Source organism: Falco biarmicus, chromosome 11 (genome assembly GCF_023638135.1).
Source record: "Falco biarmicus isolate bFalBia1 chromosome 11, bFalBia1.pri, whole genome shotgun sequence".
NCBI lineage: Eukaryota > Metazoa > Chordata > Aves > Falconiformes > Falconidae > Falco > Falco biarmicus.
The window spans coordinates 22829966-22856677 of record NC_079298.1 but is presented as its reverse complement, the minus strand read 5'-3'; the positions used below and the strand labels follow the sequence as shown (position 1 = coordinate 22856677).

The window sequence follows — 26712 nt, the reverse complement described above, 5'->3', positions numbered from 1 at the left end:
CCCGACCCAGGTGCAGGACCCTGCGCTTGGCCTTGTTGAACATCAGGAGGTTCGCACAGACCCACCTCTCGAGGCTGCCAGGGTCCCTCTGGGTGGCATCCCTGCCCTCCAGCGTGTCGACCGCACCACTCAGCTTGGTGGTGTTGGCAAATCTTCCCTATTTGGAATTCTAGCTCCCCAAAAGTGTATTTTGTGAGCTGTGAGAAGTGCGACTTGGTTACAAATTCAGAAATCACCATGCCATAAGCATTGTTTTTGTTATTCTCTTTGTAAGTTTGTAGCTGGAAAAATCTATTTTGATCATGTTCTTCTAAGCAACAGTTTCCTGAGCTAATGCTATCCTAAACCTTGGACTGTCTCCCCCCAGCTGCTTCTCTGGAAGGCCATTAACCACCTTGCTCTTTTCCCATTTAAAAAGCCTTTTGTAATTTCCAGCTTTAAATTTATTCATGGCTGGCTTATAATCATGTGTTCTTGTGCCAACATTGTCATTTAACTTAAATAGCTCTTTTCCCTCCCTGATGTATATATAAAGAGACATCACATTCCGGCTCTGCCTTCATCTTCCTAGGCTAAACATCTTGTTAAGCTCTTTTTTTTCTTCTCTCATAAGCAGGGCCCTCCATCCCATGATTATTTAAGTAGCTCATTTCTGCAGCCTGCTTGAGCTTTGTGGGTTTCTTAACATCCAGATGATATTTAAAGAATACAATTATGAATCCAGAACCTCCCTGAGAAAATTATTAATTACCTATGCTGTTTAAATGTCTGCTTTTGTTAGGTTATAAAGCCCTTCACTGTCAGGAATCTCCCCACGTTGATACTTCTACAACATGAGCAGGCAGTGGAAAGCTACTTCATTGTATGTTGTACAGGTCATTTCTTCAAATTCTTCAGTATGCAGACCAGTACTTGCAGACGACACATGCATTTGTGACATACAGTGGAATGTTTAAGGGGCTATATAACACAAAAGAGAGGATTATAGGATACTTAGTATTGCTGGGGGCAGTAGATCACACAAAGGCACATGTATTTTGAAACCTGTAGCAGCTATGATACAGACAAGTCTACATGAGACTTGAAACAAGCAAGAGCTGAATTGTACAACTGCAATTTTTTGACTGATACAGAAGACTGCAGAAACCTGAGAACTGTAGCAACCTGAAAACTGCTGAGCAATTCCTAGTAAATCCATAAATTTTTCTGAGTAAGACGTGGAAATGAAAAGACAGGGTTGTGAACAGTTCCTAAGAGATCACATTGGCTGGAGTTAGTTATTGTAGCTCATCAGTGAGGCACGGTAAAGGGTTGTGTGTTCAAGTCTAGTCCTTTGCAATATCAAAGTAAAAAGTATTAGCTGAAACACTTTCATAGTAGTTAATTGACCTTTTACAGTGGTTTAAGCAAACAGATTTTTCTTCAAATTTGCAGTGAATTTGGACCATGCACATAATCAGCTTGCACAGCTCTATTGATGAGTGCTAACTCATTAAGCTGTGATAACTTGCTCACTTACAGTCATCTGTCCACACTCATCATGCTGCCTTTAGCAATGTGCCACAGCTGTTTTATGCTGGAAAAGCATTAATGTTCTCTACATGTTGCTGAGAAGAACTGGAAGGCTTTTAGCATTGAATGAATGCAGCCAAGGTATTTCACATGTCAGCAACTTAGGGGTTTGGCAGAGGGAAAATGTTTGAGTGGTTTTGGAACAAGAAAACAGTGCCATTTCCCTGTCCTTCTTCCTGGGCTTAGGATATGGTTGAATTTCCTACCTCTACAGTCATTAAGATCAACTTCATAGATCCTACCACTGCATCCCGTGAACAAAGAAATTTCTCTAATTGCATAAAGATACTATTGTACTTAAGTGCTGAAGGCCAGGTAGGCCTCAAAGTTAAAACTTCACTGAGATGAACAGAAGTCATTCATTCAGGAAGTAGAGCTGTTGTTGCAAGTTCTCAGCAGGCTCAGGAAGACAAGGTTGGACCCATTTTTGCATTTAATTCATGCAGCAGAGCTTTTCTTTGGAGCTAACATTGATAAAGCCATATTACCCTATTGCTCTGATGTGGCATAGAAATAATTAGGGATGCTTACTTTGTTTGAAAGTAAGGCTGCCAAAAAAAAGATATGCAATAAAAAATTAAGTTACTGTAATCCAGTTCTTTGGCAATGAGAATTGAAAACTATAGAGCATTGTATGAGATTATAAATTATACAGGTTAAATATAGAATGCTCCTACACACTTAAAATGGTTGCTAATCATTTCAGAATACTTCTTTTGACTGATAGGAATAAGGTAAGTATTGCTTCTTCAAAAAACATTGAGAAACAAAAAAGAAAATCCTTATCATGTTTCTTGGCAATGCAAGACCAAAGGTAAACACTTTGATTCAAGTCAATTGAAAAATGCTCAAGATCAAGCCAAATAGGAGACACAGACAAGTCTGACCAGAATTATAAGCTTCAAAGTCCATAATCAAAATCATGAGTTCTTGGTTTATTACAGTAGAATGACTTTGAAGCCAGTTCTGCTGTCCTATCACTCAGTGAGCTTTCTCTAATACTTAACAGTTATACCCATTTTTAAAGCAAATTAAAATGTATTGTTGCATCATATAACCCTCACTTACTAAGCCAGATTTATCTTAACAATGTAGAATCTTGCACATAAAATTGAGCTTGGTTTGCAACATGGGAACTGTTGAAGTGTGCTTAGTGAACTCACACAATACTCAGGCAGCCAGTACAGTGCCACAGAGAGAATCTTTTAAAATGCAATCACATTCATCATCTGTTCTAGACTTCCACAAGGTAAATTAATTTAACCGAGGGATAGCTGCAGTCCAAAGGACGTGGGACTTGTCCCATCTCTACCATTGACTCAGTGAAGCTGAACTGCCACTGTACTGTGCAGTTTCCCTTGATGTAAAGTGGAAATGGTTTGCATCAGGTAGGCCCCCAACAACTTAGAGGGCATGTCTTCCCCTTGTGGTATGTACCCATACGCTGTCCTGCCATACACCTTTACTTTTGCAGCACAGATGTAAGGCTGATGCCACAAATCCCTCCCTGTGAAGTTAGCAGAACTGAATCAAGACTTGCAGGATTAGACCCACAGCTTGCTTCTGTACAATATTTGCAGTAAACTCATGACCATGTCATATGCACATCTTGCTAAAGAAAGAAAAGCAGTTAGTCTTCTTTCTTTACTTGCTGTGTGTTCTTAAATCTGTGCTAATGAGAAATGACCAAGGATGATCTGATTGTTTGTAGAATGTCACTCCTGTTTTGCACTCCATTTTATTCCTTGAAGTTTTGCACAATGGCAAAACAACAGCACGTTCAAAATCAAGTACTAAACGTGTAACCTATTTGCAGAACATGTTTGTATACAAATACATACTTCTAGTGCTGCCTACGTTCTTTGTACCTCTTTACAGGAGGTATGAAGGTCAGCAACTTGGAAATTTATAAGAAAAATCCTAAACGTCATCACAATGCATGGCCAAATCTTCCATATTAAAGTAATAGAGAGTCCTCCTGCACAGCTATAGAAACTGCTTAGGTATCTTCTAAATGAGTCAATACTTTCTTTTTTCTTTTTTTTTTCCCCTAGGATGTAATTGGAAAAGCACTGCAGTATATTGGAACATATGGTGAGCTCTGCAACGCAGAGCAAGTTGTGGCTCTGATTGACGAGGAAATGTGTATCAACTGTGGCAAATGTTACATGACCTGTAATGATTCTGGCTACCAGGTAAGAGCACAGCTGTAATTAGCAGAAAGGCAGGATGAGTTATCTTTCTGCTGCTGGGGAGGAAGAATCCACCTTCTGTTAATGAGCAGGTGGTAAAAACAGATGTCTAAAATATTGGAGTTGAACCCCAGCATGCTCGCAGGCTATGCCGCACAAGCCCTGCCTGAGCTGTTCGCACAGCGGTGGGAACGCCGCCCAGCACGGCTGCTTCTGGAGGGCTCTGCGCAGTGTACAGCATCTCGCTGGCTCGCGCTAGGTCACTCTCCCAGTCTCTCCCTACTGCAAGTGGGAAGGGGGATTCTTTTTAAGAGGAAGAAAACCAAGTCTGGTGGCAGTAAGTGTAGTTCTTTGATGGTTTTCAAGTACATGAGAAATAAAGGGAAGACTGCATCCCTTCCCACCAAGGGGATGTGGGGAGACAAAACCTGGTCTTATTGCCAAATGCTTTTTAAGAAACCTAGTCCTTGTTCCATCAGCGTAACTGAACTTGAACTAATGCAGGTTTCAGGCAGGTGAGTTTTTGTTTTGATCTCGATTGAGGTATAAATCCTTTCTCCAGGATAGCTGCCAGGGTTTAGAGCAGCAGGTTGAAGTTTGCAGAAATCATTGTGAACAGAAAATAGCACAATTTTGAGCTGGTGCTCCTGTTTGCAGCAAAGTATCCCTCTAATTTCAGCTCAGTACGGTAGCATAAGTTGTATGAAATGTATCAGCATTTCTACGTGCCATTCCTTGCCATGTCCACTGGAGCTGATGGACTGGCCTGCAGTGTATTCTTTTAGAAAACCAAAATACAATCAAGCATAAGCTCCATGGAATCCAATGTGCAGTAAGCAATAATTTCTACATGAATTTTTCCATTCATCCCAGTCCAAGAACAATTTGTCAGAAACAAATACTTTAACTGAGCACCAAGTTTCCTCTGAACACCACGAGCCTTTGTTTATCCTTAATTCAGTCTAATCAATAGTTGGTCTGATGAATTTAACTATATACAGTTAAAAGAAAAAGTCTTCCCATTTAAATCAACTCCTGCAATTAAAACAAGTGTGTCAGAGCAAAGGAAGACATGTTTTTTCCACTAATACAAGAAAATTAATGCTGCATTTGTACCAGGTTAGGTGATTACTACAGTAGTCTTTTAGCTGTCTAGTCTTCACCTCTTCTCCTTCCATCAGATTTCCCGGTGAAGGGAGCATATAGCCCTTTGAGAGCAAAAGACTGTTCTATTTAGTAAAACTTTCTTTTCTATAAGTGAGAAAAAAAATCAGCACCCAAAGAACCAGAGTTTAAAACCCCAGGAGGTTTTCGAAGGACGAACATTTTTTTTTTCTTAATTAAGGAAACTCAAAAGAAATTAATTGCAAAGAATTCACACATACCCTTCAAAATAGCATCTGTTTTGTTTCTGTTTTGTTTCAGAAGTATCCAAGCTGCTCTACAGAGCCATCAACTTGTATGACTCCAACAGAAAAGCTTTACTTAATTTAAAGTTGAGCACTGCAGTCCTGACTTCCTCTCACTCTTTGAACTCCCTTTCAAGACGTGCATTGTTGTTAGGGAGAGAGGAAGGAGTTCTTAAATACTTACAAACCAAAGCTCTCTTTGTGCTCAAGCTACACTAAAACTTGTGGATTCAGGACAGTTAGTACCTAATTCATGCCCTTAATGGTTGCTACAGCAACTTCTCTGCTTTCCTAATAGTGAAAGCCCAAACGCTGCAGATCCCTCTTTGGAGCCAACCTGCAGTACCACCTCCCACCCCCTCCCTGCCCCCCCCCAGTTGCTGACAGTGGTTAGGGAAATTGGCTAAGGTACCACTTGCTTGCACAGAAGCAAGAGTTCAGCTTTCAGGCCTGATGTTTCCTTCCTAATACTCTTAAAAGTAGATGTTCAGTGGGTTGGGTATTTTTCTTTTGGACTTTTCTAGGCCTGCTTCTTAGATATTGAAGTTTTTGCAGTTGTGTGAGGCTTCTGGTTTTGCTTTTAATTGTCATTCCCATTATACCAAGAGTTTATTTCATTGAGACTGCAACTGTTATTTCACATTCAAATACACTTATCACCCTAATTGCTAATGAGGAGTCACTGCATGGAAATGTGAGAACTAAAGCAAGCTCTGCCTGCCCGGAACTCAGATATCCCTTTCAAAGATTTGCAAAGGAAAATAATCATACGAGGCACAGCATGCTGTGTTTTTCTCTAGTATTTATTAAATTAGATTGTTTAGGCTGTGCTGAAAATAAAAGCCAAAAGAACACATTGTGGCCAGTGTTGTGCTGAAGCCGTACAGGCATGGTCTGATGCCTCCTCTGAACCAGTAACACCAGCAAATTGCTCCCTTATGAAATATTTCCTTCACGCGACATAGAAATCCCTCTGGGAGTTTAAACATCATGGGCCAAACTCCTCCTTTTGTAACTAGCCCCTGTGACCCTTGAGCTTTTTGACAAGGTATAATTTGGCCCATCTTTCTAATTTTAAAGTGTTAGGAGGGGGGTTGTTTTGTTCCCTGCCAGTTGAACAGTTGCTATAGCTGCAGTGCAGAATCACACCAAGATGTCTCCAAGTGCTGTAGCACAGGAAATGCAGGCACTAAAATGGGAGCAATTTTGACCTTTTCCGTGAGTGACATCAATAATGTTTATTCCTGTTCGCAGGCTATCCAGTTTGATCCCGAAACCCACCTGCCCACGGTTACTGACAGCTGTACAGGCTGCACCCTGTGTCTCAGCGTCTGCCCTGTTATCGACTGCATCCGCATGGTTTCCAGGACAACACCCTACGAACCAAAGCGCGGGCTGCCCTTAGCCATGAACCCCGTGTGCTGAGGTGATCCGTCCGACAGCTAATGTGAACTATACACTTGTTTGATACAATTGATTTGCTTTCTAATTAGTCCTTGAAAATCTACTCTTACAAAAAAAAAAAAAAAAAGTAATATTGATATCTGTTACAATGAACACTGTGTTTTCCAATTATTATTTCTACAACAATTAAGTAAGTTTTGGAATTACAGAAGGGCAGCAATTAGTCAGTCATGGCTGTCATATGTCCACTATTTGAAGTGTAACTTTCTCCTTAAAATTCATGCTGTAATTTCAAAATATCTCTATAGGCTCTTTAATCTCTATGTATTTTCTAGCTGTAAATATAATTAAGAAAGCATTTTTAATGAACTAAAAATCAATGTACAAGCTAACTGTTTGGAAGGAGGCATTTTGTAATTAAACATTACATTTAGTTTTAAAAGAGTTTCTTAGAAGATGTAATTAACTACACAGCTTTCAAACAAAGCAATGTGGCTTCTATTTTTCTATGAGAAGAAATGAAAGGGAGTTTAGAATAGGGTTTAGGAACTGGATTAATCACTTTCAACTACTACAGCATATGGTAGTGTATTTTTATAATCCTTTCTAATTCTTTCTCACACTAGTCACTTTACAGAATAAATTTGCTGTGCACTGACACATGCTGGACTCTTCAGATTTGTGTATTGCATGGGTAGCTTGATCGTTACTTTTTTTTTCCCCAGTGAACACTCACAACAACTCTCTAAAAACAGTTAGACCAGCTTATTATGAAGCCCAGGTTGCATCTCAGGATTCTGAGATGTGACATTTTTTGCTCCAAGCTCATCCTCTAAATAACTTTTTAATTGTGCCAATTAATGTTCCAGAATGTACACGTTACAGGTCAGAGATCTGATTGCGTGCAAATGGAATACGCACCCTGCAGACTGCATTTGCCAAACACAGACACATAGAGCATACTGGCAAGATGATTTCCCCCAGTGCCAATTCTTCATACTTATTGGTTATGTATGGTTATACTAGTTTCACAACCAAAGAAAAAATACAGATTTGTTTGTTTTGCTAAACAATATATCAGCTTTAATCCATTTTTCATTCACAGCAGGAACTTTCTAATAAGAATGCATTGCTGTCTGCTTTACTCCACTTACAAATATAAAGCCTTTAGTTTCATAATAATGATAAATGATCTACTAGTTCAATTCCTTATACCCTATATCGTGATCAGCAAAAGCTTTGATTAAAAACCCTGACTTTTGTTTCTTGATTTATGAATTGTGCACTGAATTAAAAATAAATGTTGAAACCAACTTGTGATTGTCCGTGGTTGGTTTTTTTTTTTTCATTTACTAAACAGATTTTTCTTGTAGAGACTTGTCAGGTGGTCTTTCATGATCTCCAAGATACACTCCAGGAATCACTAATGAGTTAATTCATGTGTACATTATTCCATTAATTGCCTACAGTGCAGAATGTAGTATGCTCTTTGCCCCTCTCTTCTGCCTTTGACTTGTCTTCCTTTTGCATCCCTTCCCCACATGCACACACACACACATGTGTGTGTGCACACATATGTACACTGTCATGCTAACGTTTTGAAGTGTCATTTCATTTAGTAGCCTTGCTCCACCAACACTGTTTTGCTGACACTTTGGGCTTGCTTGATGAGATTTCCTGGCAGGCTCAAGCCCAGTATCTCCACTAATAGTTTTCTCTTCGTACTTTGTTTTTTTCCTCTTCATCACTGATGATTTTTCACACTCACAATAAAACAGGAACAGGTAGTTGTACTGCTTAGAAAATATTTGCCTGAAACGACTTTAAAGCTTTTGGTCTTCTGGTAGTTTCTTACCTTATGTGAGCTAGAGAGGACTCACAGGAAGAACAAGCTGTTTTGTGAACATTAGGGGCAAAGTCTGGCAAGTCTCTGCATGTACCACTTGTACCTCTTCCGAGAAGCTGGCTGGCAGGCAGCATGCCCTTGAGCACGGCAAAAAGAACCATCAAAATCAGATCATCTGCAGGTAACATTTGACATTCTCAGCAGATGCAAGGAAGAGTAGCTATCTTCTCCTAGGCTGTTACCGTGTACTTCTTATCCTACCTACCATGAACCCTGAGGGTGAGAGGCAGTCACCTGCGACTGAACTGGTCAGCTTCTTCAGGTCTTTTGTTGCTGTGTTTTCTGGCTTGATTAACTTACTGTCCTGAAGGCATCGCATCTGGTAGCGTGGCTTCTTTTAAATACAGGACGATGCCAGGAGACCTATTTAAGTAGCTAAGCGCATGTACATCATAAATGTAGCAGCAAAATTGGAGCTTTTCCTAGGATATTCAGTAGTCACAGGACATCCAGCATTCCCAAGTAACTATAAAGGCATTCTTAGAGAATCAAGATTCTAATCAAGACTCTAATTTTTTTACCAAAGGAGGAATAACGGGTTATAATACACAGGTTTCTTTCTCACTGCTCGCCCTCTCCCCCACTCCTGTTCTGTCAAGTCCATTAACAGTTTCAGGAAATGTGTTCCCAAATGAATGTGAATACTTTCTGACTCTGACAGTCAGCAATAAATCTGTGTGTTGCAGGAACTCGGAGAAACGGCCACATTAAGGTCTCCTGCAGGACTGTCTTTAAGTCATCAGGGTAAGGCGAGGTGTAAACAGGCTGGGGAGAGAGCCACAAAGGACACATTCCTGGGTTTTATAGGTTTTTCACATCTGTCTTGGGAAATCCATCCCATTCAGCGCATTTAAGAACCAAGGAAACAAATCAGAAAAATCTGGTCTATTCTGCGAACGCTGTAGCCAGTTATTAAAAAAGGGATATGAATTTTCAAAGTGTAAAAGGTTCCAAATTAAGCTCATATATTTCAGTGATTTAGTCACGCAGTTAAGGAATTATGTATTATTAAAGAAATGCTGGGTGAGATCCTGCAACCCTAGCCCTCACAGTTTTTAGATGTGTTGTCCTATTGATTGCTATTATAAAATATTGTATACTATATTTGACAAATTAGATTATGATAGAAATGCCATAGCTCATCCTCCAGTACCACATTCTTATTCACATCATATTCCTGAACAAAAAAAGCTCCCCCTGTTCAGTGTATGCTCTGCAGTCCAAGAAATACTTGAAAAAGCTGCCAAATCTGCTTGTGTGAATCCCAGTGCACCCATAGATGTTCATTGGAAAAAGAGATGTTGTGCCTCGCTAACAGACTATACAGGCAGTTTGGTTTTTGGCCTCTAGGATGAACAGACATATTATTTCCAAGGCACTGGATTGGTAACATTAATAGCTGCATTTGAAAAATCACACAGGGTTTTTAAAATACATAATTTCCTGATTTAAAATGTAACAGTAATTTGATCTCTTAGCAAAATTAAAACTAGCCTTTGTGCACAAATCTGAGGGGTAGCCTGTACCTCCAGCATTGAAGCCAATGTCCATGTACACTGCTCCTTGCTCCGATGCTTTACCTGTCGCTAGAGGAAGCCTTCTTTGCAGACAACCATTTGCTCAGTTCATAAAACTTGGCAGGAGCAAAATGCAAGTTACCTGTCTAGGATCGCTGCCCCTCTTTGTTGTGTCTTGGAGGATGCAGGGCTTTCCACTGCGTGGCTTCTGGGAGAGGTGACTTGGCAGTTGCAGAGTGGCTCGCTGTCATTTCTGCAGACTCCCACCTTCCAGCACGTATTACTGTCATCTTTGGCTCCTCCAGCTTTGTCGTCTTTAAGCCTTTTATCTCAAGGTGGCAAAAGTGATTGCTAGATTCAAGGCAACTTATCCAAACCCCAACTGAGTGTCATCAACCCCATGCCTCATAAAACCACATTGTTTAACACAATCCAGGACTGTAGCCTTAGAAATATAACATTAAGCATAGATATTTCCTGTCGATTAGAAGATCTTGCCAACATATTCTGTATGCATGTTTCATTATTTATCTACCATAACATGGGGCTGGGCATGCTGTTAAAATTTTATATTTTTCAACATTTTCTAGTAGAAAATATTCTTTAGATAAAATATTTATTTTATTGGCAAAGGTTTCACTTCACCAGGCTGCTCCACTTCTTTGATGAACTGTGGAAGATAGGTTTTCATTGGCAACATCTGGCAATCTGGCAGACTTACCGGCAGCTGGATTGTAACTAACCCAGTGCTCGGCAGAGAGCTGCCTTTGCACCTTACACGGCGCAGGCTTCCTCGGCGGGGACGGCTACGGCACTGCCTCCTCACCTCCAGATGTGGCGGGAGGTTCGACAGTGCCTCTCTGTCTGCATTGCGTGGGCCACTCATGTTTGGCAACCAGGATCCTTAAGACAAAGGCAGAAAAATAGTTTCAAGCTGTTGCTCACCCACTTTTTAGGTACTATGTGATGTTCAGGAGAATCTTAATAATTTTCATACAAAGTGACTAACACAGTGGCAACCATTGACCTGCCTTCTCGTTTTTAAGATCAAACATTTTACTTCTTCAGCATTGCAATACAGTTGAAGTTGCTCCCCAGCACGACTGCCCTCAGTGGTGAGAGCTCTTTTGTTGCCTTGCAGCCAAGAAAGAGGCAGTCGGCACCGCATGCCCCAGAGACACACCACCAGCTAGAAGTAATCATCATCCTTAAGGCCATTTTTCTTACCTGTTTAGTCTAGAGACTACTTACCGTCACAGCTTTTACTTTTTTTTTTTTTTCACAGCTTTTTACTTTTTTACGATTTGGAGACAAGTTTAGGCCTCGTCACTGAAATCATCATACTCAGTTGTTGAGAAGTATCGTTTCTCAGGCACTGAACATCCGTTACCACACAAATCAGATGGCCTGCAGGTAACAGTCACCCACGTCACTCGAGCAGGTGCAGGACACTGAATTTTCCGAGTTCAGTGAGGGAAGTCGGTGCCTTCTGTTTCTCCTATGGGTGTGCTATATTCTCTCCAGTTATTTTAGGCACAGTGAGCAATGTTGCAGTTGACAAATCTCAAGTAACAGCAGGGAGAGAGTGAATGGACACGACCCTGCGCTGCGGCAGGGCTCCAGCCTGACGAAAGCACAGGGGCTGGGCAGCGCCTCCGCAGCAGCACCTTTCCCTGGGGGCACTGGTTGTGCGGGGGCTGCCCCAGGCCGCTCTGAAGGGCACAACGGCCACTCCTCTTTCCTTTGCTTTGGCTTAGACTTTAATAATAATATTCTGGCCTCTGTGCTGCTGACGAGACCACAGGTCACCCTTTCTGCGACTTCAATGTTAAAACAAAAGCAAGCACTGCAGGATTCCTTATCAAAGTCTTTAAGAATTATGATTTATAAACCGAATCATGTGAAATGCAAGTGAAAAGACTATAAAATAGTCTATTTTCCATAAGGTAAAGCAGGATTGTAAGCACAACTATGTCTTGACATCTGGGCTAGCACTGCAGTGATTTCCCGTGCAGTCACCTGCTTCGCAGCTGTAGGAACCTCCCATTGTAACACATTTGCTGGTTCACCATCACATGCAGAGCAGTCTTTTTAAAAAGCCTCACACTGCACTCCATGGATCTGTTCTTGTTATTGTGCATAGGTAAACCCCTTTCATAAGTTTTATGAGGTGCAAACATATATGGTATTTTATGCTACTAGCCTATTTATTGGATTAGCTTGAGGATTTGGTGCAAAAGCTTAAGATGATATTGAAAACACACATCACTTCTATTGTAGCTAAGGAAATCAGCTTTAGAATTAGAGAGACCTTGTATCTGGCATTATGTATAGCCCTTTAGCTTTTTAGCATGGCTGTTCCTTGTTGCTATAGCAACTGAATTAACCATTTCATTAATATAATGGAATAAAACACATTTATTCATTTTTGCACTCACGGGTAATCCACATTCAGCTTTCAGCATACTCGTCAAGCTGTGTCCCTTTCACCTCAGCCCCAGATATTTCCTCAGCATTGCCAAAGGGGTTTTATTTGTATTTTTCCTTGTTGGAAAGAGGGCGAGCTGTTATTTTTGAAGAACATTATAATTTTTTTTAATTAACTTCATTTCTTTGGCTAGCTTTTGCTTAGCATCCCTTAAGTGGAAAAGCAGACTTCACAGGCAGCATTAGGTGCAGAGAAGTGGTGTTCTTCGCATCAGAAAAGAATACATCACTTAAAATAATGAAACCTTATGCCTGTGATCAGCTTGTAGGCTAAACTTGGCATGATGTGTTCTACTGTAAATACTAACAGTACTCAGCTATGTACGCTGCCTAAACAGTCATGCTGCTGAACTGTGCTGTTAAAAGCAGATGGAGTGTTACACTTTTTGTTTACCTTGGTTTTAATGTTTCCCGAGCCATGCCCACATGTCATAATCGTTATTGAAATAATAGCTTAATTAAAATAATACATCTACCTATCAGCAGAAGGAAGCAGGACTACTCCCGGTGTGTGGCACGGGCAGGGGCAGGGGCAGCCCTGTTTGCACTGCTTTTCTCATGGGCTGCCATTGCTGGTGCTGCCCTTGCACTTGCTTGCTCCCTAGGACAGTGCGGCACCAGCCCTGCAGAGGACTGGGATGAGCAGGGCTTGGCTGAGATGTGCACAACACCCAGCGCTCCCCTTGGCAGTCTTGGGGTTTGGCCAGCAGTAGCCAGAACAGGCCCCATGGTCAGTGGGAAAAGCTCTTCATAACATACTGGTGGCAGGTAGCTGCAGAGGCTACGGTGTCAGGTAGGGTACAGTCAGGAACCGGAGACCCTCTCAGCTCTAACTTGCTGCCTGCCAGTGACAGAGGGGCCACGGTGCCCAGGTAGGTGCCAGTGAACCCCCAAGACTGGGTTTGCTGGTTTTAGTCTTTCTTTGCGCCAGCAGTGTGACAGTGAGTACTACACAGGCTCTTAGCTAGTATTTACCTGACTGCCCTTCCAAAGCAGCGACCAGTGCAAAGTCACAGGCCAAACCTGAGCCCGTGAAATTCATCATTATTAGCAATTCTATATCTGAAGTCATTACAAATGAAGTAGCATACCTGACATGGGGGGGATGGGTGTTTCTTTTTTCTAATGTAACTCTAAAGTTAGTGACGTGAAACCGAAGTTTTACTCAAAACAGAGCAGATGTGTAAACGATTTTGAGAAATTCGTTAATTAACTTTGAAGGTATAAACACTTTCATTAAAAAGACAAGGCACAGAAGTAACAGCACAATAGCATATTACCTGCTATAAGACTGTTCATTCACTGCTGTTTGAGCGAATGTATAAATCATATAATCTACAAGGGCTAGTACAGTCTATATCATTCACGCGTGCTGCCTTCCCTACCTGAATTAAATTTTAAGTGCTTCCTCCTAGGCAATTCATTGTGTAAGAAATACCCAAAGACCCAGAAGGAGAAAGTTATGTAGCTGGCAAGGTGAAAGACGGCAACTGGCCCTGGACACAAAAGCCTAAGCACAAAGGCTCTGTGTGCATTGCAGATAGTGCTGGTGCCATATTCTCCTCCCGCCTTTGTTTCTCTTTGCATACGGAAAGCATCCTCCCAGCTGCCTGGTAACACAGAACTAAGTTAATTTTATCATTACATATCATGGTGTTGTAGGTGAAGAGTTTGGACTAGTAAATGTAACAGTTAACGTTAAGTTTTTTGGATTGGGGGTTTAGTTTTGGGCAACTTGTCGTGCAGTGTAAGTTTAGCCAGAAGACTATGTCCTGTAATGATTAACAGAGCTTGTGGCTTCCAACAGCATTGCATCTGAACACCCTGTCTCCCACAGAGAGGTTGATATTGGTACAATAATTAATATATGTTACTTTATTTTTTTTTTCTTAACAACTCTTTTTTATATATCCTTTAGTAGAACTTGGCACACATTAAAAATGGCAGCTGGGTACTTTAGACATCCAGCAAATAAGACAGGAGTGACTGGGGGGTGGGCATAGCTGCAACTCATTGGGACTCCTCTTGTCTGACCATGGGGAAAAATAACTGTTTGAAATAACCGTGTTTCCAGCGAAGCCGGGGCCCGGCCTTGCCTTCCTTCCCTCTCCCAGGGTGCCGAGCCCGCTGGCCCCTGCCCTGGCCAGGCCTTGGCGCTGGGGCTGAGGAAGTAGCACCCGGGCTCCGGGGCCCTGGCATGGCCTCGGCCACGGCCGCTGCGCGTACTGCGGCGAGGAAGCAAGCCCCTGTCCTCTGCTAACCTCCCCGGCGCTCCGGAGAGCGAAGGCTGAAAACTTGCATCCCTCTCTCCTGAGGGCTACGCTAAGGTTGATCGACAGCTGAGCAGTCAGCCGTGCCTACACCCGCCGGGCACTGTCCAGCGCCTGGCACTGAGCTGGCACCATCCAGCTGACGGTGGCGGCTCCTCAGCCGAGCGCCCCGGCGGGTTTGCGAGGGCGGTTGGAGACGGCCCGTCCGCGGGAACGAGCCCGGCGCCTGGGGCACAGGCCGGCCCCGCACGGCGGGCTTCGGGCACGGGCCCCACCGAGCAGACTCGGGCACAAGCCCGCGCCCAGCCCAGCCGCGGGGCCGCCGGCAGCAGCAGGGCCCCGGGCCTCGGGCTTTTGGCCGCCGGGAGAGCGGCGGCGGGAGGCGGGCGGGGCCGGGGCGGGCCGTGCTCCGGCGCGGCGCCAGCGCCCCGTTCCCGCGGCAGGGGGCAGCCTTCCCCCGGGCCCGCCGCGCCGCCCCGGCCCGCTGCGGCAGCGGCAGCGCCCGGAGCCGCCGCAGAGCCGGCTGCTCCCACAGCCCGCGGCCGTGCCGGGGGCCGGGCGCTGGTGCGGCTGCGGACACCCCCGCTGGGTCACGCACAGGCCAGGGCAGCCCGCAGCTGGGGGAGCCCCCGGGGATGCAGCCCACCTGCTGTCGAGTCACCAAGTTCACAGGGACAGACTTATTTTTTTTTTCCCCTTGGATGCCTGCCTTCATCCCGGTTACCCGTAATACGGATTTGAGGTTTTACATCGCTTAGCGCCGGTCACGTCCCCGCGGTACCTGTGGCCGGGCGGGGTTCGGCGCCTCCCGCCCGCAGGGCCGCACGGTGCCGGGTGCCGCGGGCTCGGGCGCTGCGGCTGCGGGTGGCCCCGGCCCCGGCCCGGCCCGGCGGGGGGCTCCTGCCGGGGGTCCCGGCCCCGGCCCGGCCCGGCGGGGGGCTCCTGCCGGGGGTCCCGGCCCCAGCCCGGCCCGGCGGGGGGCTCCTGCCGGGGCTCCGTGCCACCCTAACCGCAGAGCATGAAAGGAGAAGGGAGAGCACCGCTGTTAGCCCAGCGCTGCTGAATTAGCCAGGTGCGGCTAAAAATAGATTGGGAATGTCTATTATTACAGCCGAAAGAGTGTGACTTCGTATTACTTAAGCTGAAATGGTACTTCGCTGCATGAAATCTTAGGCATACAAGCAGCGCCTCACATGTACTTATCCGCAATACATTGTGTGTGTGTCTATATAAATATGTATACTTTATATATTGCACATTTCATATATAAGTCTAGACAGATGCTAATTATTGCTTGTGGTTAAGTTTCTGTTTCTAAGCAAGACATGAGTCACTGATAAAAAGCTGTCTGTCTCCAAAGCCATCTCCAAACGCTTCCGTCTACAGCAGACATAGCCTAAAGCCGAGCTGGGGATGGGAAACGGTGTTTGAGGTACCAATGGGTGCACCCCCAAAAGCCCCAGCAAGAGCTGTCTGTACTCCGGGGTTTGCTGCAGCTGCGTTACAGGGGTACCAGGAGTGGTGAACGGGGGGTTCTAGGAGTCCCTGCCCAATGCACAACATTATTTCTCTGCCCTGCAACCACAAAAACTGTAGATCTCCTGCTCTTCCAAGGCCTGGTCTACTCACAAGCACACAGAAAATCTCTGCGTTCAGGTAGCTGCCTTGGGGTAAAACTCATCTGCGCCATGTCCTTACACACCGACACGCACTTTCACTGCCATCGGCACCAACCTGGCTGCGTATTTGGACAAGATCAAGGGAGAGTAAGGTGACATTAAACCAAAATCACACAAGGGCCTTAACTGCACCAGAGGGGAGGTACTATGGTTATTTTCCTACTGCAAGGACACAGCCTCAAAACCTGACCCCCAGGACAACAGGAATCCCTTGGGATTTCTCTGTCACAGGAGACCCAGGCAGATGTGTTACCTCATCGCTCAGCCAGTAAGCTACAGCCTGTGTTACCTGAGTGCTCCTGTCCCGCAGGGTTTCATTACTTTTCAGGAGTTCCATTGTTTTAATTTCAGTGAAAAATATATTGGCTGATAAGTGAGTTCCTCGCTATTGATTCAGAAGCACATTTCTGTAGCACTGCCATATTTTGAGGGGTAAATACAGGCACTTCTCTGCCCTTCATTGCTCTGAAGAGAGTAGCTCCCTGTCTCCTCACCCAGGCAGGACACAGCTCAATGTCACACCTGGAAGCTGGATGGGAAAACAACCGGAATATTGTCTCTGTTTGAAAATGGTTCCTCATCTCTCTGCCTGTCTGCTCCAAGCTGTGAGCAGAGTATGCCAAAGCCCAAACGGGCCCCATGGTCCAGCGTGGTGTGCATGCAAATCCTTCTTCTGGCTGGTGTGCAATAATTACCAGTGATTATTGCACAGTTCAGCTCATGAGTCAGCCTGGCATGCTCACTGCCTCTGAAACATCGCTTCACCCTGCACACCTTTCCTGACCTTGCACATCCTATTTCTTTACAGACGCCAGTGCCTTTTGTCAGCTTTACGCATTCATCACACCACTTGCTCATTACTGCACACCCCAAATCAAAATGAAGGTCACCTCACGCATTTTCAAAGCCCTCAGCTGTCTCAGGGCAGCATATCTCAATGACTCCCTCCGTCCTGCTAACCCTCGGCAGGCAGCCATCACCCCCCGAGCCCGTCTCACGGCATGCACTGAGCTGCTCACCCAGCCACTCCACGGTGACGACAGAGAATAAAATTCTCACCACTTAAGGTCCTTAGCGTAGATCCCAGCTTTCTCTGACCTGGCTTTTCCGCAAGGATGCCCATGGCATCAGCCAGCTGATCCTTTAAAACCAGCAGAAAACAGGGAGACAACCCCAACAGCCCATCCATGGGCTGTTTTTCTCCCTCCTCTCCTCGGCCGTTCCGCTCCCACTGGTCCTCCCTCTTGAAGAGCAGCCTGGAGGCATTTAATGTTGCTGGTATGGTGTGAGCAACCTGGCAGTTATTACACTGTACCTTTTGTTTGCATAATTAGTTGTATGTAGTGCTTACCAACAGGCCAAGTTGAGTGGCACGGACTCTGTCTAGATCAAGGCTGGCTGACACTGAAGATTAGCAGGGGAGCGTGATCATTGCTGCAGTGCACTAGGACGTGGCCCAAGGTGGCAGGTGGCTGCAGAGGGGGGATCTAGATGGTGACACCACCCTGAGCAGCCTGTGTCACGTCCTCCATGGTTTCTGCAAGGAGTAAGGATGAATATCACACAGTGAGCCCAGCCTTTGGTTTCTGTCACAGAATACAGCCTGCTCTTAAGCACAAGTCCCTCCTTTGCACTTGAATTGTTCAACACGTGCAAAGGGGACTGCCTTGCTACTGGGAGGGCTTTAACTCATTTGTGACTCATTTCAGAGCCGTGCATACTGCACTGCCATTCAGGGTAGCTTATTAATGCTCTGCAGACAGAGCCCATGCCAACAGTGTGTCCGGGCAAGAGCCCAGTGTCTGCAACCTGCCCTAGCCCAGCTGCTCAGCTGCCAGGGCTGTGCACACCTCTGCCTGCTCTGGCTGCTTGGTAGCACAGCTGAGGCCTTCAGTATTTTTTGTGCTCACTGCCTTCTAGACTGGGCTGGAGTAATCCAGAGTTTGCTGCACATGTGACAGGAGAATAAAAAAACAGCGAAGAAGGTTTCCTTCTTCATTTCACTTAATTGAAAAATATCACTTTGATGCAGTAATAGCATATGCAGAATAAATGTTAACAAGCCAGCAACAAGAGTGGTGAAGCTACTCTGTCACTTCTGCTTTAGCCCTTTGGGTTCAGATGACTGTGTTGTCAAATGTCTTCATTATAGTATTTGCCAACACAGAATCATAGAATCATTAAGGTTGGAAAACACCTTTGAGATCATCAAGTCCAACTATTAACCCAGACTGCCAAGCCCATCACCAAACCATGTCCCTAAGCACCACATCTGCCCATTTTTTAACACTTCCAGGGACGGTGATCCCACCACCTCCCTGGGCAGCCTGTTCCAATGCCTGACCACCCTTTCAGTGAAGGACTTTTTCCTAATATCCAGTATAAACCTCCCCTGGGGCAACTTGAGGCCGTTTCCTCTGCTTACAGAAAGGCTCAAGCACAAGTGCATCGTGGCCTGTCAAGGCCATTGACAGTGCTAACGCCGAGGACTGCAGCAGCCAGGTGGAGAAGACACTGGCTGCGATGGCACAGGGAGAGGATACTCCCAGAGGAAGGGACCAGGACACACACTGACCGTTTGACCACTTCTCCTGGCAGCCAGCTAAAAAAGATGCGGACATTATTTCCCAAACATGGCTGCTATGAATTTGGGAAGTTCTAGTGTTTACAGATGGCTTAATTTGGCAGACACAATCATTATAGGAGTTACTAATCCAATGGGAGTTAAAGGTTGCCAGAAGAAAAGCATGACAATTAGAGCAACACCCCATTCCATGAGTGCTTGTAACTTACTACCATTACAAATGGCATAAGGTGATTCATAAGTATCAGGTGTTTGGTTAATTATACTGCAGTTCAAGCAAGCACTGGCACCAAGGAATAAATGAACAGTGAAAATCACACCTTCCTCTGTCCCTCCCTACCCAGCTCCTTGGCTACACAGCTGGCATGACAGCAGGCTTAATTTCTTTAAATCCATGGGAAGAAAGCAACACATGAAATCTAAGCAGTGGCCAAACAGCACACAGCTGAAGAACCTGCCATGTGAAGACATAATCACAGTGTGCGTTTAAAGCTCTTCATTCTTCCACACATTCAAAAAGGGGTATAATCTGTGCCACCAAGGGTGCAGTCACAGGTACAAAGCATAGTTCCCACCAGCTGAGCTGCAAGAAAAACCAAGGAAAGCTGCCCAAACTAACGTGCATTTCCTGGCATTTGGTAACGATGTGCATGTGTACAGTTGCAGACAGCTGATGTGCAGTACCTGCTGTCTTCTAATAACTCCTGGGCGTGTGAAAAGCCCAAGAGGCAGGAGTGCACACACACAAACCAGCCCATTCCTTGTTGTTTACCGTTCTCCAGCTAGTACACCACCCGCCTGTGGTTTTTTTTTTTTCCAGAGGTGCTGCATCACTGGATATATATTTTGGACCCATTTTGAAAGCCAGCCTCAGAAATCCTGTAGTGTCCCTGTTATAAGGATGTTGTGTTTTCCTTTGACAGCAGCCTGGTGGTTATCTCTTATTCCCTCGCTTAAAATCTCACCTACAAGGTCTGCTGCAGAACCTCCTGCTGCTGCAGGAAAGGCTGATTGCTAGGTCACTTAGGTGGTTGAAAGCTGGGCAAAATACTGCTGCTGGGATGGTGCTGACACGCTGGAAGGAGACATTTTCAGGGGACTGTACCTGCTGGGGCAAACCCCACTTTTGTTGAAGAAGCTTTCTCAAGTCCAAGATAGGGTTTGTTGGCATAAAGAAAAATATAGTGTGTATTTCTCTCATAAGCATCCTGAGAACATCCATTAAGGATGGAGACAAGTCAAATTCAGTTGAGGGCAATGTATCTTACCGTAATGAAGAGCTGGTTCCTCTACAGAGGGAAGTGGTGTCTTCTAGTCTTTCCTGGTGCCCTTCTTCCTCTGTACCAAGAAGCATCACAGTTCACCTTGGGCTCAGCAGTCACCTGAGAAGCGGGAAATTGTATCATTGTCTCTGCACAAATTAATAGTTAATTAGTGATAACAGGAAGAGCTCCAATAATCTATTATGTGCATGAAATACAGCGTTTGGGTGCATCTCCCCAGAAAGTCAGTATCAGTGAACACATATTTTGAACAGACATTGATTCAGGACTTCTCACTCCAACAAAGCACAGTGTAGCAGAAAAAGCTTCATTTCTCTCACTTTTGCTAGAAGATGTTTCCATCAGCCAGAGGGGAAAACAAATCTTAACCACAGACTTCAGCATAATAGCGGCAGTAACAAAACAAGCTCCATTATTAAACTAACTCTTGGTAAGAGCCAGATGATTTCTACTGACAATTTTGCATGCAACTGCTAGATGTAATTTGCAGAGTGAGCGCCAAATTGCCATACTAATTATTTCTGGGCTGATGTTCCCTCTGTGACATAGTGGCATTTGGAGAATGGGGACTAACCAACAAGTGAAGTGCTGAAGTGGGAGATCACTAATAGGGTTTCTGAGGAAGAGAAATACAGCAAATACCAATCTTCCTCTTCATACGCTCACTCTCAATTTGCACTGAGAGAATTTAATACACAGAACTGTTCTATCTAGTTCGTCTGTATTTTTGGCACCCTCCAAGCAAACGATGCCCGCTGGCCCCTGGGCAGAGTGCAGGTACAGCTGAGCAGGGCCACGCACCCAGGCGATGCTGGGAGCCGAGGGGGTGACCCTGGCGAGGCCTCGCCAGCCCTGAGAACCTCCAAGACGAATTTGTGTCCCTTGCTATGCCTCTGACATGTGACGCATGCACACACACTGCGGGACACAGGACACAGCTCGCTCAATTCTCCGATCTGTAATATGCTGGGGGGTGGGGAAGGGCTGGCAAGAAACTCACTTAATCCGAGTCTGTGAGCAGTTCTGTATCTGCTTTTATGCCTGCTCTCTTGCTAGCAGTTTGCTCTGAGTCAGTTTTTCAAATTGGACACTTCTGCACACTGCATAATATGAGATGGAAAAGAAAAGCCTTTCTGGCGAATTATGAGGTTTTTGCTTTCTATTCTTTTTGTCTGTCTTATTTTCCTTTTTTGTTGTTGATGCAGTACTTTATCAAGTTTAAGCAGCATAGTTTCAGTTTAGCACTACAGACGTGTTTAGTGAAAAGCAACAGGAAAAGAAAGGAGTAGGTTTGCTTCAAAGACTTTTAGGTCATATTTTCTTCTGTTAAACAGAGAATTTAATGTGTCAAAGAATTTAAATGTGTTAAAAAGACTAAATACTGAAAGTAGAATAACCATTTAATATTTGATCGGGGGAAAAAAAAGAAGTTACCAAATTGATTTAGATTTTGAATATTGAAAAGCTCATGGGTGACAGTGAGGTTTGGCCAAGGAAACAAAGGGTCCAAAACCAGCAAGTGGCAGTGGCTTGGCTGGAATATAAATGGTGCTTGCTAAAATGTTTGTAATTCTCCATTTGCCTTGTGCATTACTGTAGCAGGAACTTCAGACTAAGTGAGATGTATTCCCAGTGGGACTACTGGGACAGCCTGGATGGATAATGCTGAGCTGGCATGAAACCACCACTAGATCAGTGCTTCATTGCAACAGCACTACAAGGATAGATTTTAATTTAATTTACACCACTGTAAGACACAGAGATCTAATGGCTGGTTTAAGCATATGGGAGGTCAGAACCAGTGATTTAAATTACATTAGCAAATACAAGCTCATCTGAGGCTGGATCTGCATAGTGTGTGTCCAGCTCTCCCCAGCAGTACCGTACCTCCTGCAGGAACACCCCAGGTCTCCTTCGCAGAGGCTTAGGCCCTCTCTCTTAAATCCCTGTTTGGGTTTATGCCTTTCAGTGCTTTTTGCTATGGGTGGCCCCTCTAGAGAAGCTGTGTGCAACACACTGAGAAAACAATGTGGAAACACAGGACAGTTTTGCTGAAGCCAAGGACTTCAATCTGCTTCCAGGTTACTCTTCTTTTTTTTATTTTGCCCTCTACGTGCCTACGTAAACCCATAACTAACTTAGTCTGTCCCAGATAAAAAGTCTGCTTGTTCAAGGACAGCATGGACACATGCTGTCGGGCATCTTGTTGCAGTTCCGTTCATTGAAGTCTACACCAATTCCCTCCCTTGCCCCCCATAACACACATTGTATGTTCCTCCAGGCACTGCAACCTTGGTGGGTTCCAGGCCACAGCAGCTCGCTGCTCTGCACCTGACCCTCCTTGTGTCACAGGAGGGGCTCTGGGCTCTGCATGTCCTGCCCAGCTTCTGCCTCTCACAGCGGGCTGCCAGCACCAGCAAAGCCCAAAGCTCCCACCTCTGTCCATACATGTGCACAGAGAGCAGCTGGTGACAGACCTGACGCTGTCGGGTCTGTCACAGGGTGCCTCACAAATATTTCCCGGTGTAACTTATAACTGTACTCAGTTTCAACCAGAGATGATTCTTTGAAGCTTATTAAGTCCATTTGCATCATATGCCTACAGAGAGATGCATTACTCACAGCCGCCTGTCACCAGGAGCGGCTGTCCTCCCATCTAAAAAGGAGAAGCCACCACCTCCCAGCAGGGCCGTGGCACGCTGGGACAGCCAGCACCACTTCAGACCCTCTGTGGTGCTACAACTGCTTCAGGGTTGCCTCGGACCAAGATGAACTCATCAGTGGTTTAGCCTGTCCAAGGCTAATCTCATTATAGATAATCTTGTTTACCACATGTACTGGCCATAAAACAAAGTTAGCTGTTAACTCTTGCTCTCCCCACAAGCCAGCCTGCTAGAGATGCAGCCGTAGAGGCTGTGTGGGGTAGCTGAATCCCTGATCCCCACCCTACAACCAGCATCGCATCCTCCAAGGGCAAGGCTGACAGCAGCTTTCCCTGTGAAAACACAGCAGCGGTGTAGCACCAGGCTACACAGCACATCATCTCCATTCCTAACTTTCACATCCTGACATCACATCTCAGCGACAGGCCATCAACACCTTCACTGCCCGTGTGGATTCCTTTTGTGATTAAGTTTAACCCTGCTTGGTTCAACACAGTCTCATATGAAGGAAGGATGCAAAACTTTTCCCCACTGAGATCTTAAAGTTACACCTCCTAAAATACACCTCCTTCTTTGCCTTCTCCACCCTGTTTTTGTAGACTGATGCAGCAGCGATGTGAGAGGGGACCACCTCACGTTGCTGGCGTCAGTCCTTTCGTGAGATTTACAACTCCCTGCTGGGGTTTCCGTGGACCACACATGCCCATGTAGGGTGCACCGACTTCGAGTTACACAGGCTGCAAATCCTGCCAGAGGCAGGTGCCCGACACAGCTCCAAGAGGCCAGACGTGGGTGCAATCAGTGCCGCGACTGCTCAGCCTCCCCTCAGAAGCAGCAGGACTGCTACTCTGCCTTGTCTTTTCTCTCCTCTCCTGTGCGTACAAATACTCCTGCTCATTTTGGGTTAATCTCAGCTCAACCACTCTGTCATACTGCCAGCCTGTTGCAATACAGGATTGCAGGACATGTTTACTGATCGTAGTTTGTATTTGTATCAATTGGGGAAAAAAAAAAAGTTTCTCCTAAAATCTAGGAAATGTGAGAAAAAAAATACCAAAATTATTGTAATCACAATTTCAGATTTTTCTTTTTGAATCTTATCTATTCAGTTATTTTACTTTCTATCCTAACAGCTCAGCTGTGAGATGCTCAGTTCACTGCATCACCTACTGGAATCATTATGTAATGGAAATGCTGAAATTTTCCTATTCTTTTATGTCACTTGTTAAATCAGTGAGGATGGCTGCCTCTTAGAACCAGCTTATTGAAAATCATTGTTTTGCTACATCAGCGTCTCCATTTATTTTCAGCAGGTTGAGCTCATGATTATTTCTAAATTAAAAGCTGAAAATGAATGTTTAAATTATTTAAGATGACAGTAGTCAATATTAATTTGAAAAAATATTTTAAAATAAACATGCAGAAATGAAATTTTCATTTCCTTTTCTGAAACAAAATTAGCCCAAATAAAACAATTTAAATTAGGTTTTTCATGTCTTTATCCAACGTAAATGCATTAAAAGCCTGTCATTTCTGTGAAACAATTTAGTTTCACCAAAACAACTTTTTTCCTTGCCAAAACCTTTTCCTTGCCCATTCCCTGACTGGCACCAGCCCCAGTCTCCCTGGCAGAGGTGACAGAACAGGTGAGCTAACCAGTGTTTGGGCTGCAAAGGGACAGGAGGACATTTGATGTTTCGCTAAAATCCTCCAGGGACCTTCTAACACACTCGCCACCAGTTTCCTCTTAAAAAAACATCCTTGGACACAATTAAGGGGAAATATAATTAAACAAGAAAAAAGAAAAAAACATCAGTTCAGGGTATGTCACCGCCAGCACCGTGCAATTGACCTCAGCTCCAGCAGCCACCGAGGCGATGCTGCTGAATGCAGGGCTGCCTGCGCTGCCGCGGGGTCTGCAGCCTGCAAACCCCCTGCCTGAGGGGCCTGGAGGGAAACTGTGCTTTTTGGACATCTCCTCAAATAACAGTAGGTTTAGAGGGAGACTCTGCATCACCTGCCTTTTTTCCCTCCACGGAGGTGCTGTGCCGAGACCTCTCCCTGCAGCAGGCAGCACCCACCGCAGGGACGGCTTCACCCCCTTCCCCAGCACCTTTCGGTGGGGCATGGCCTCGCTGCCAGAACAGCACCCTGCTCGGTTATCGTGGGTGGGGAGCGGAAATAATGGTCCGCTGATTGCTCTTTGAACTGTGGAAATAAATGTTCCCAGGCTACACAAACACCAGCACCCTCACTGCTGCATTGCCACGGACTTGTCTATGTCCTCTGCCAATACCAGCAAGTATTTCATAAATATTCCACAAGACAACCTACTGTCTTCTGCACTGTTTCCACAGACAGCACAGTAAATTAATTTCCATCCGTAATATTTGAAAATACCTTAATTATGAATTTAGCAAGTCTGCTTGCTAATGCAGTTTTCCCTAAATTATTTCATGGTTGAGTGAGAATTCAGTCATTAAAAAGTAGTAATGAACATGTAGAGTGAAAACAAAGCTGAGGCCTTTGGAAGTCTGCCTTGCAGAGCAACAGGAGGAGGGAAAGCTCTTGTCTGTCTGGGACAATGCCTGACCTTAAGCCACAGATTTGGCATTTTGATCATCGCCGATGGAAGAAGTGCTTCCAGCCTGTGTCTCCCTAGCCCTGCTCTGCTGCTGGTCCCCGAGCACTGCACCGGTCTTACAAGCCTCCGCACTGGTGTTTGCTACTGAATTTAACGTCATGCAGGATATTACTACGCACTGCAGCATCAGGAATCAGAAGAACGTGCATAATCCAGAGCACTGAGAAGTGCAACCGAGCAATTTGTGCAGCGGGGCTAATTCCCAGAGCTGGCCAATGGTCACTTGTGCAGTGCCACACGCTGGTGCCACCTCACTAGACCTCCCCTCAGCACAGCAGTCCACCTTCCCCTCCCCACCTCTGGCTGAGTGTTTGGTCCAAGGGTGGCAGCCCCACTCCTTCAGGTATGACCCATCAGCTTTTCTTTGTGTCTCTAGTTGTTTGATTAGCACGATCTTCACACGTATTAGCTAGGTCTCAAGCCGTCCTTCTCAAGCTCTCCCCTCTGCCTGATCAAAGTTACGGACGAGCGCCAAAAGGCACAACAGGAAATCTCACGTATTAGACTGTGGCCTCTGGTTTTGGTGGGCGTGTTACAGGGAAGAAGGTGGTACTCACGCACACAGATCCGTGCCTCAGACCTGCTCATCCTCGTGCTGGTTGCTGCAGTCTTGAACACCTCTCCGAACAGCTGTAAGCAAGACATGTCCAGTGTGCAAGCACAGCTGGAGATCAGATCCGCAGACCAAAGTGCACCCATCCATGGCCTGAAGTCACTCCTTTAATGCACCAGCAGGGGCATAACTAGATCCTCGAGTGTCTCCAGCTCTGGCAAATGCAAACACTGTGGTGCCTTCAGCCCTTGAGCAACGCCTGACATTTAAAGCAGAAATGTGTTAGTTTATATACTGAGCTATTTCTAATTTTTTTTCCAAAATCCTGTCTATAATGCAGCCAAATGGCAAGGGCGATTGGTGGCAGCAATTACCAGGGAAATATTTGTAGCAATTAGTGATGGAAAGTTAGCTGTAAACCCATCCTACAGAACTTGTTGATTGAAATTTAAAGTAGCTTTTGCAAATACTGTTGTTTTCAAAGAGTGGAGACATCATTCTTTATGCTCTGTGTTTTATGCATTTGTATGCATCACACAGTAATATAAC

At 45.1% G+C, this 26712-nt stretch overlaps 1 protein-coding gene and 1 long non-coding RNA gene across 2 annotated transcripts in view; one reads left to right on the top strand and one right to left on the bottom strand.

Annotated features, from left to right (window-relative positions):
• The window catches only part of DPYD (dihydropyrimidine dehydrogenase), a 367004-nt gene extending 359114 nt beyond the window's left edge, over window positions 1-7890 (top strand). Inside the window, exons 22-23 of the mRNA XM_056356052.1 lie at window positions 3627-3767; window positions 6428-7890. Coding sequence (XP_056212027.1) covers window positions 3627-3767; window positions 6428-6598 — 312 coding nt within the window. The 3' untranslated portion in view covers window positions 6599-7890. The remainder of the gene's footprint in view (window positions 1-3626; window positions 3768-6427) is intronic.
• Window positions 7891-10749: 2859 nt separating this feature from the next.
• LOC130156956 (uncharacterized) lies at window positions 10750-26405 on the bottom strand. The gene is made up of 4 exons (XR_008824658.1): window positions 26168-26405; window positions 20289-20402; window positions 17788-17973; window positions 10750-10903 (listed from the first exon to the last, which is right to left on the bottom strand). It is a non-coding gene; the product is annotated as an uncharacterized LOC130156956 (long non-coding RNA).
• Window positions 26406-26712: the final 307 nt, after the last annotated feature.